Below are 11458 nucleotides of genomic sequence, written 5' to 3' on the forward strand. Positions count from 1 at the left end.
TATATATATATATATATATATATATATATATATATATATATATATATTATTCATTAATTATGTTAAAAATAGTCCTTATTTGTAATTTTTTCCGAAGATAGTCCTTATTTGTAATTTTCGCTGGAAGATAGTTCCCAATTTCCCAATTTTTGCTAACTCTTGCTCTGAAGCTCCCAGAAAAATCTCTCTCCACCTGAGGTTTTAGTCTGAATTTTGAATCCTTTTTCTTTGTACTTTTCCCCCTTTTGTTTTGTTTTTGTTGGGTTTATTCTTGTACCACAAATGGCATTTCAAGAGCTTCTTCTTCCAAGAAAAAACCCCCCAACACGATGTAAGTAAAGAATTCGTTTAAATTCTTTGGTTTTTTTTTTTTGGTTTTTTATTAAATTTCTATATCTTTAATTGAAAAGTTTGATAGGTTCAGACCAAATACGGTTTACTATGGACTTTGACTATGCACATTACATGCTCACTGAAGGGAGAAAAAGGAGAGAGAAACCTAATTATATCCGTTATGCTTCTAGTGAAGCTTATCAGAACCTGTAACCCTAATCCCTGAATATGAACCGAACGAGAATCTTGGCTTTTAAGAATAAGCCGCCCTTGTCGGATCGTGATATGATCCACCGTGAAATGGGCTCGCAACTTGCCAAGAAAAGGGAGTACATCAGTCAGATCCTTCTTTGTTCTACCCTTTCAGTAATTTTTGAAGCACTTTTGGTGCATACTTGTGGCAATTTGAAACGTGTGAATAGATATAACTATCGCCTGTTTGTAATTTTTTTTGAAAATGTAAAATTGAAAAATGTAAGCAAATAGTTAAAAATTGAAAATTGTAATTTTCTTTTTTGAGAAAATAATGTACGAAGAACAAAATTAACAATTGAATGGTTTAGTGATGGGATTAGGGGTAGTACCTAGTCTTTGGCATTTGAAGAAGATTTAATTTAGACATGCGTTTTGCATAATAGTTTGTTTTGGGATTTGATTTTGCAGAATTGTGAGAGGAGACTTAATACCTCTGATATTTGTGAATGATTTTTTTTGATGTTCTGCTCTGTGTTGTTTTGTGCTTTTGATTCTTATTTGTGAATAAATTCATGAAATTGATTGTAATATATATTCTCACACATTAACCAACAAATCTCACGCTCTCAAAGGCCAAAAGGATGAAAAATAACACAAAACTTCATGAGCACCCCATTAAAAGTGATGAAAAAGCAGTTTATATTATTGGAAATTTGAAATTCCACTTTTATTTTCTATTAGATATATATTTGCCTCTTTGATTCTAATTTATAAAAAGAATTAAATCAGATGCAAAAGTGTAATTAAATATAAACAAATAAAACTAAGCAGTTTCGTCCAACAGGAAAAAATAAAAAAATAAAAGAAATCTTTTTTAATTACTGTGGTTTTATGTTTGCTATCTCAATTAGCATTTTTCCAGGCCCATGTTTATACAAGGTAATGGGTTGGGTTCAGATCCTTTAACCAATTCGCTCATAGCCTCCAGGTGTAAAACAAAAAATTCCCTAACCAAAACGCAAACCTAAACCCCAAACCCTCCCCTCCCCACAAAGCCTACAACAACCAGCACCACCATACCCAGCAGAGAGCAACGATGACCTCTTTTTCAAATCCCTTCTCTTCTAATTTCCTCGGTAAACTTATCTTTCTGTCGTGCTCTTTTCTTCTGAATATTACAAATCGCCCCATATTTGTTTGAATTTTTAAATATACTTTGCGCCTCTAAATCTGTGTTTTTTGTGTTCTTGTTTCTGGGTTCTTCATTTTATCCAGGATGGTGCATTGGGTTTTCTTGTCAAGGTCTGGGTATTGCGTTTTGGAGGATTTGTTGATGATGGTGCTTTGAAGTAAGGATTTTGATATCTGGCTATGATTCTATTTTGTGAAAGTTCTGTATGAGTTGGTGTTCTTTGTACAGTTTCATGTGTCTGGGATTCTCTATTTTGTTAAATGGGTGAACAAGATTTTTGATACATTGGTGTTGTATATCATATGGGCATAGGCTTCGGTCTGAGAAGATAACAGAACATGTTATCTCTGCAAGCAATTCGCAGATTAGAAGATGTTATCTCTGCAAGCAATTCGCAGATTTTGTCATGCTGCTTCCATTGCATCAACCACTGATACTTTTGCAGTTGTATCGAAGCAACTTCCAAGTAAAATACCTTTACAAGAAAGTGCCCTCTCCAAACTTAAAGCTGAGAGAGACCCTGATAAGCTATTCATTTTATTCAAGGCTAATGCCCACAATAAAGTTGTCATTGAGAATAGGTTTGCATTTGAAGATACAGTTTCTCGATTAGCTGGGGCTCGCCACTTTGATTACATTGAGCATTTGCTTGAGCACCAGAAAACTCTTCCACAAGGCAGGCGAGAAGGCTTCATTATGAGGATTATAATGTTGTATGGAAAGGCTGGGATGATAAAGCATGCGCTTAATACTTTTTATGATATGCATTTGTATGGATGTGAGAGAACTGTTAAGTCTTTCAATGCTGCACTTAAGGTTTTGATTCAAACTCATGATATAAGAGCTATTGAGGCATTTCTTAGTGATGTTCCACAGAAATTCAATGTTGAATTGGATACTTATTCTGTCAATATAGTTGTCAAGGCATTTTGTGAAATGGACTTCTTAGAAAGAGCTTATTTGGTTATGGTAGAGATGGAAAAACTGGGAATTAGGCCAGATGTCATTACCTATACAACACTAATATCAACTTTCTATCAAAAAAATCGATGGGAGATTGGCAATGGGTTGTGGAATCTTATGGTGTATAAGGGGTGCAAACCTAATCTTACAACTTTTAATGTCAGGATTCAGTATTTGGTTAATAGGAGACGGGCATGGCAAGCTAATGATTTGATGCGTTTGATGCGGAAAATCGGGATTGTCCCTGATGAGGTTACATACAATTTGGTAATTAAGGGGTTCTGCTTGGCTGGTTATCTTGAAATGGCTAAAAGGGTTTATTCTTCTCTAGAATTTTGCAGGGAGTATAGGCCTAATATTAAGATTTACCAGACAATGATTCATTATCTTTGTAAGGGAGGGGACTACAATTTGGCCTATACAATGTGTAAAGACTGTATGAGAAAGAATTGGTTTTTGAATGTGGATACAATTCGTTCACTGCTTGAAGGTCTTATAAAAAATGGCCAACTGGGTAAGGCTAAGATGATAATGAAATTGGTTAGGAGTCGAGTACCTCCTTTTTCTTCAACTCAATTGGATACTTTGCAATCCGTATTGTCGAGGACTTAAATCAAGATGATGGATTGAGAAGGGACCGGTTTGATCAATGTAAAAATACTGTTTAAAAGAAGCTAGTTTTTGTTTTACTCCATTCAGTTATAGTTCCAAAAACTAGTTGGATATAGATTTTTATGATTAATATCAAGGCAAAGGCTGATCCCATTTTTGTTCAATTAATTTGTGGAACCGTCTCAATAAGTCCGTGATGAATGAAAATCTAATATATAGCAGAAATCTTTATTCTTGTAAGTTGTCATGCAACTACTCCCTCTCATGATTTGTATTGTTCTCACTTCTTTGCATGTGGAGCTCTTATAGTTGCAATTTTTATTTTCTTCTGTACATAAAAGATGTTTGTTAACTGTTTTGCAATTTCATTTTCCTCTCTATGAAGCATGCCTTAGGTGTTAAACATTCCATAAACATGAATTATTATCAGCACTGCAGCGTTATCCCTGCTGGAATGGAAGCTTTGTAACGCTGCAGCACTGGGGAGTCAGCGCTGCGGCATTGTCTCTGCGGGGAAAGGGGGCTTTCCAGCGCTGCAACGCTGGGCAATGAGTGCCGCAGCGCTGCAGCTGCTGGAATTGGTTCCTTCCCAGTGCTGCGGCGCTGAAGCCTTGGCGTTGCGGCACTGAGACTTCTGTTTTTGGGAGCTTGTAGCTCCTTTAGAGCGCTGCAGCGCTAGAGGGGTAGAGCTGCGGCGCTGAAACTTCTGGACGTTCCTACTTCCACCTGCAAAATAAATCAAATATTGAGAAAATCAATCAATCAATAGAAAATAGTAAGAAAACACTTAAGAGCTAACATAACATAGCAAAACTGAAAATTAACATACTTAAAATTAGTGCGAATGTGAATTATAAACTTCATGCACTTGAAAAGGACACAGCAATTAACTAAATTTAACAAAGACTACCATAAGTGCAAAAGGAAAATGAGAGAGAGATTAGAGACTTGGGTTGCCTCAAGTAGCACTTGCTTTAAAGTCTTCAGTCAAACTTTTCGAAAGCTCATTGAGAGTTGGCAAGATGAATAATTGAGCGTTGAGGATCAACATTCCCTCCAAAATAATGTTTCAGACATTGCCCATTAATTTTGAATGTTTCATTTGTCTTGCTATCCATCACCTCCACAGCATCATGCAGAAAAACTTTTAATACAACAAAAGACCCTGACTACCTTGATTTTAATTTCCCCAAAAATAATTTTAAACAAGAATTATAAAGTAACACAAATTGATCGGGTTCAAAGCTTCATTCTACTATCTTCCTATCATGCCCTTGTTTTGTTTTCTCCTTATACAATTTGGCATTCTTGTAAGCTTGAAGGCGAAATTCATCAAGTTATAGATTTCGATTGAATAGTAATAATGAACTTTTTGTGTAAATAACAGATCGATTTATAATAAGGTTTTTCTTCTTTTTTTTTTGGTTAAAAAAAGTGCATCGTGGCTCAAGTCTAATATCTCCTTTACCCATATATAATAAAATTTTTATAAATTAATGCTCAATTAATTAATAATCTCAATTAAATAATATTTTAAATCAATATTGAATTAGAACCAATGTGGTAAATTAAAATTTATAAGATAATAAAAATTAAAAAAACAAATAAATTTTATTTAATATATAAATTAATAGTTTCTTTAGGCATCAAAAATATATATATACTTGACTCTACTAATAAATTTTTATAAAATATAACTCTAATGTTAAAGATTATGTTGCCACAAGTTAAGTACAAAAGACTTTCAAGTTCCCTAGGTAGCTACATTATTTTATTATCTCAAACTGCCACTAGGGAATGATTTTAATAAACGGAAACATTTAAATTAAGAATTAAATCAAAGTTAGATACATGCATGATCTAGAGGCAATCCACTAAAATTTGAGATACAGGACATTTCACTTGGGCTGAGTATTTTCAGTTTTCACCAATTACTTCCGTGTTCCATTTCATGGATTACTTTTCAGTCTCCCAAGTTTGTACCACCTTTTTCAGTTCCCAAGTTTGTACTTAAGATCAGTCAGAAACTTGGGAGGGTAGCAAAAAGTCCCATATAAATAGAAAGTAACACCAAAGTTGCTCAAGCCTGCTTCACTATATCATCATTTCTGGCTTTAAGTTATCAAATCACAACCAAAGTATTCTGTTCCCAGTATACAGTGTGGCATGACCAATACAAAGGAGAGGGTAGAAGCAGCTGGCAATTACAGCAGGACGCCCTTGGAGTTTCGCCAAGCCTTGAATTTGCTTCAGCCGTCAGTCCTTAGATGTTATAACAAGCAACCCCAACGCTCCGATTAGAATATACTGCAATGAAAGAACCGAAAGGAAGTCGTTACGAAGAAAAAATACTCTACAAGACTATCATTAATGTCCCCACATATTATGGAACTTCTAACTGCCCGTAATCTTGGAATCGTTGTAAAGTGTTCCAAAACCATAAACAGTGGTTATTAAACTAGGCCACCCTCCACCCTAATTTCTGATACAAATAAACGTGAGATTAAGGTGATTTGAATGAAAGGGGAACTGTTTTTGGTTTTTGATGCAACAGTGATGCAAAGAGCAGAACAGAAAAGGGGGAATCCCCAAAAGTAACCCCGAAAATTATGAATCAAATAATGTTCTTCAGCACGATAGGATATTGGCTTTCTAGTTCAAGCAAACCACATCATATAGAAAACAAACCTTGATAATTGGCTTTTCAGTCATGATTATGGTCACCCAGCCAACATAAGGCAAGAACCTGCAATTAAAGTAAGCAATTAGAAACTTCTTTTTTTCAACAAAATGGTACAACACCCCTTTGCTTGAAACATGTATAGATTATTTAACTGAGCTGTTCAAACCCAAATCTCATGCTTGCAAAGGTCATATCTGTGACTCCTAAAAAACTACATAAAGGTACAATGCCAAAAACATTAAGGATGTGACACATACTAATATCTGAAACTTGGTTCAAGTCTTTCCCAGAGTATAACACATCATTTTCATGGACTGACATCACTGGCTGCTAACATGCTTTCCAATCCAAACACTAAAGAGAAATCAACTCCCACCCCAATTTTTACCTCACCACCAAAAGAAAGCCAGTTCTCTAAGGAGGACAAATTCTCCTCTAGAATCCACATTCCTCACCTAACACTAAGAAATTGACTTTCCAGTATGCAATTTAGAGCGTGGTACTGTACTTAGAAATACTACTGAATCAAATTTCAAAAGAAAGTAACAGTAATTCACACAATATATATGTCCCAAAATGCCCTGTGTCCAGACAAGCATGTGCGTGTGAAATTCTTAGACATGCCATGATATTTGAAGATGACCAAAACGAATAACCAATAATTTTTGTTAAACAACTTTTTTGTACACCAAAAAAAAAAAGGTTGACCGCTAAAGGCTTTACCCCACAGCTCTGCCCATGATATGGTGCCGTTGAAGCCAGAGCTGACCTTGAGCATATAATAGCCTGTCATCCCCATAATTGTTGTCTCCTGAAAATGCTCAGTTAAAGGAAAAACATTAAAATACCAAACAATGCAATTGTGACAATTCCTAACAAATTTTAATTGTTATTCAAAGAAGCTGTCACCTTTGGTGAGGACATCAACTTCTCCAGTATCTTCCCTTTCATGGACCTACAATAACATCAAATATCAAGATTCAACAGATGCCAAAACCATGTTCATTGATAAATCTCAAATTAACACAATAGGGTTCCTCTTGTCTCCTTATATAATTAACAAAAAAAGAAAGATAGCAAAGAAACTTTGTCAGGCATAAAACAGTTTGAAGAAAACTAAAGTCCCAAGAAACAACTAGGTCATAAGAGTCAAGAAAGGTCATTATGTCCAACAGCTAGTTCCAATGTGAAGATCCACAAGGAAGCATTGACCCTAAGTAATGCTTTACTACACAGGTGTGGCAGGCTATAATTGCAAGAAAAATTTCAAACCATGATAATTTTGACAGAACATAATTCTACAAAATAGAAATGTAAATTTAGGAGCAATTGCATGTTAATGATCATAACTGACAAAGTTGGAAAAATCATACAATTCCATGAGGGAAACAAGAAAACAATTAATAAAGCTCACAAAATTTTCAAAAAGATATGAATCCCAGATAAATAAACAAAGAAACAGAGAAAGATACAAAACAAACAAATAACAGTACAACAACAAACACAATGAGTTCAGATTGGCATGAGCTGATGCAATATGATTAATATCATCATCCAAGAAATCATCATTTTTTCAGAGTTGAATTACATTTGCTGCAATTTACACTTGCATAAAGAATATGTGATCTCAAATTATTATTATTTTTCTAACACAGCCCTCCTGACAATTTGGACATTAATTAACAGCTGAAACTAGAAAGCAGATAGAAGTTTGGTTGTCAATGCTTACTTGTTGTCCTGTCCTTTTATGTATTACCAATGAAAAATAGCTTCCTAAGTCATTACCTCAGGCCATATTGTCATCAACAAAAATCAGTCATCCAGCATCTATTACTAATCAATTGGTCAATCATGTACCATTTGCTTGAGCAAATATATGTTCCTCACCCATTGAATCTTACATGGAAAAATATGTTTAATAAACATGCAAGGCAGGGAAAGGGACACCAAATTAGAAAATTAAATCAATTGATTTGGTGCTCCTATTCAATGGAAAGTGAAAATTGTGGTTGCTAAGATGCATGAATACAGAGATGAGATGGTAACAGCAATGCTTCGAAATCGAACATCACTTCTTTTAGTTGTAATACATACATCTTAGTTCAAGATCAAGAAAACATGTGGGAAAGTAAATTCAAATGTTTACCTTAATTACACGATGGACAATTGGAATTTCACGGCCCTGAGAAATTCACAGTTTGAGAAATGAATCAGCAAAAGAGCACGGGGGCAAAAACAAGCCCATCAACAATAAAAAATACAAAACATAAGTGAACCAAATAAAATTAAAAACAAAAGGCACTTACATCAACATTAAAAACAACAATCTCCCCTGCACGGATAGGATCTTTACTCATGTGCAAGAACAAAATATCCCCCTGCATATGATATAATCCTCATTAATTTAGCAACATCTACACACATAATCCAAATGAACAACAATAATCAAACATGTCAAGTAGGTTCATGGAAGTGTCTAACAAAATAACTTTCATTGTGATCTTATTACACATCCAAAGCAAGTCACACATTAAATTAAAACGACATGATTACTGGGCAGATTGCTAAAACTAACTAGCAGACTGCAGTTTCCATCATCCAAGAAATAAGATCGCTTTACTTTGCCCTAATTTTATGTCAGATAAAAGCAGGGAATGGACAGACATTACCATGGGAATGGCAGCATACAAAAAAGCCAAAAGCTCATATTGGTTTCAAGGAAAATAGCTCTAAGTAAACAGAAGCAATGCATGTTTCTACTTAAAGCTTTAAGTTACATAACATACACAGTTCAGAATATGTTCTAGAAAAAAAATAAGTACAGTTGTAAGATGTAAGATGCCAGAGTCGGCAATCTCTCTATCCTCTGTTTGTAAAGTTAGAAATTCAAAGCCATAAAATTTCATTCTCAAACTTCTATATGTTTCTTTCTTAAATAACTGAGTATAATCTGAACTTCTCCAAATGTGAAGATAGCAACTTTGAAGTGGAACACCAGAGATGCTAATCTAAAGGACATGTTTCCTTCCGAATGAGTGGTCCATAAAGAAAAATATTACGAGTGCAAACTCTCAGTAGCATAACTTCAAAAGTGGCAAGAAGAACAACAGAGCTTTAAAAGAAAAAAAAAAATCCTAGCACATGGAAGAATAGGACATCAATCACAGTTTAAAATTATGTGGCCTGTTTCGAGACAGGGGCAGAAAAGAGGCTTCCTATATATATTCTCAAATATTCTGGAGGACCATTCAGATCGCATTTGCTTGCAGAAGCAAAGTAGTGCACAATGGTGAATGGGATTAGGTTACACTTAAGATGGCAAGACACAACAAAATCATTTAAGCATTCACCTCTTAAGTTGACTTACCCTCTTGAAGCCAGGTTCCATACTTCCAGATAGGACAACGACAACAGGAGATTCACTACCAGTGATGCACATCAACGCCTTCCATATTATGAGGGCTGATGTAACAATCATACCTGAAACAGATAGGCTTTATGTATCATCAAATTTCCACACGTGGAATAAATAATGACAACCTTTCAAATCAAATTTGTTGATTTGAGAATCCCACACATGCCCTAACATCATACTACAACAAGCTTGCAATTTAAAGTTTCCACGAAAGATCAAAGGAACTCAAAAGACATGCATAGATAGGTGATACACTTATACAGAGTTTATTTCAGCTTTGATCAAAATAAACGAATTAAAAGATAGCTATGCTTGTCTCAAAATCTGAACGTATTGTCAATACCTTGATCTCCAGTTCTTAATCTCCACCCAAATTCAAAACATTTGGAATCAAAATGAGTTAAAAGGAAGAAAAAAAGTTTTTTTTTTCTTGTCTTAAGATTGAAAGTCAAGAAGAGTCAACTTCCAGTAAATTAATAGACAACTCCAATGACCCACTAAAGTCCGGATCTATCTGAAAGAAATATCAAACAATGTTTTTCAATTCTTAAAAGGGTAACACAATTTGGCTTGGGTTTCCCAAAAAATTAAAAGTTTGTGTCATTTCAAAATAAACAAAGTTAGACTGAAAAGGAAAGGGATTTGTGCCATTCCCGGCAACATATACTAGAGAAGCCTTATAAAAACTTACCAAGACTGACGGCCTGGGTGAGGAGCTGGCGGATCTGGATTGATTTGATGGAGTCTACGGTGTCTCCGATCCAACCCATTTTCTCTCTTCCCGTTTGTCTGTCCCTCCGCTCGCTTTTCTTCTTCCTTCTTTGCAGTTAGATACAAATTAGAAAGCGGAAAGCCCCTACCCCTATAACCCAATTCCACCACTTAACTTACCTAGTTAGCATGTCTTTTTTTTTTTTTGGCCTTTCCCTGAAATAGCAAAATAAAAAGAAATAGTAATTTGGAGAAACGCTTTTGTTTTATATATTTTGTAAACACAATATTATTGAACTAAGTTAAGAAAAATTTAAGAATAAAAAAGTTATTAGGATAACTTTATTATCAGCAAAGTACATATAAGATGATAATTTTCAGTTTTTTTTAATAGCGGAGATAATTTTCAGTGATTAGTGTATATTTTACTTCTTAAACATGAAAAATTATTTCTCTAGCTCATTGAATTTCATAGACTTGTTGGTTTAAAAAAAATATTTATGATTAATATATTATAAATAAGAATAGTGTAAAAGAATTTCACTTGTTAAAGTACCATTTATCTTTGATACTTATTTTAAAAACTAATAATTTCTTACATTCATTTTCTTTCTTTTATTTTCAGAACTCTAAATCAATAATTTTTACATTAAAAATATCACTTTTTCTTAAGGGTTAAAAATATAAAGTTCTAGTATTTTTATTTCACAGGTACTAATTAAAATATAAAATGTTTTTGTCTTTATTATTGTAATTTTTCACTTTTTTTGTTCGATAATAAATAAACAAATATAGGAGTAGGTTTTTTCTCACTTTTTTTTCTTGTTGAATATTGAGTTGACCTTGGATAATAAAACAAACTAGTAGGACTATGCAAGTTGTACTTGAATCGAATAAACCAACCAAATCAAATAGAGTTCTATTTGAATGGTTTGGACATTCGATTTTTGGTTATTACTCAATTAATGACTTGATCTATTAAATTTATTTAGTTAAATTTCAATCTTAAAAAATCTCAATCAAATCGATCGAATAATCAATTTTATATTATATAAATATAGTATTGATATAATGTTTTAAAAAAATTTTAAATTATTTAAAAAAATTCAAATAAACTTTTATTTTTTATGATCATTCAAGATGGATTACCTTTTAGATTTGTGGAAAGGCAAGGATTTAGGGATTTGATGGCACTTGCATGTCCTAGATTTCATGTACAATCACAATGCACTGTTGTTAGGAATTGTTATAAAATCTTTGTTGAGGAAAAGACCAACCTAAGTTAATTCTTCAAAGCATCTTCTTTTAGAATGTCTTACCACAGACAAATGGACCACGTTATAAAGTGTTAGAA

The 11458-nt window shown here is 33.7% G+C and overlaps 2 protein-coding genes across 2 annotated transcripts; one reads left to right on the forward strand and one right to left on the reverse strand.

Moving 5' to 3' along the window:
- The first annotated feature begins 1506 nt into the window (after nt 1–1506).
- LOC18603809 (pentatricopeptide repeat-containing protein At1g80150, mitochondrial) lies at nt 1507–3535 on the forward strand. The gene is given in 3 exon segments (XM_018129894.1): nt 1507–1664; nt 1804–3292; nt 3295–3535. Coding segments are annotated over 2 exon segments (1257 nt in total). The 5' UTR covers nt 1507–1664; nt 1804–2092; the 3' UTR covers nt 3352–3535.
- Nucleotides 3536–5093: 1558 nt separating this feature from the next.
- LOC18603793 (signal peptidase complex catalytic subunit SEC11A) lies at nt 5094–10270 on the reverse strand. Its single transcript, XM_018129895.1, has 8 exons — nt 10085–10270; nt 9346–9458; nt 8285–8356; nt 8125–8160; nt 6888–6933; nt 6702–6789; nt 5984–6041; nt 5094–5602 (listed from the first exon to the last, which is right to left on the reverse strand). The coding sequence occupies exons 1-8, from the start codon at nt 10161–10163 to the stop codon at nt 5552–5554; spliced, it is 543 nt and encodes a 180-aa protein (XP_017985384.1). The 5' UTR covers nt 10164–10270; the 3' UTR covers nt 5094–5551.
- Nucleotides 10271–11458: the final 1188 nt, after the last annotated feature.

The sequence above is a fragment of the Theobroma cacao genome, unplaced genomic scaffold (assembly GCF_000208745.1).
Source record: "Theobroma cacao cultivar B97-61/B2 unplaced genomic scaffold, Criollo_cocoa_genome_V2, whole genome shotgun sequence".
Lineage (NCBI taxonomy): Eukaryota > Viridiplantae > Streptophyta > Magnoliopsida > Malvales > Malvaceae > Theobroma > Theobroma cacao.

Coding starts and splice junctions, on each gene's coding strand:
- LOC18603793 (XM_018129895.1), bottom strand. CDS start 10,163: ATGGGTTGGATCGGAGACACCGTAGACTCCATCAAATCAATCCAGATC. Junction 8,161..8,284: donor TTGTTGTTTTTAATGTTGAT/GTAAGTGCCTTT, acceptor TGAATTTCTCAG/GGCCGTGAAATTCCAATTGT. Junction 5,603..5,983: donor CTGAAAAGCCAATTATCAAG/GTTTGTTTTCTA, acceptor CTTTCATTGCAG/TATATTCTAATCGGAGCGTT.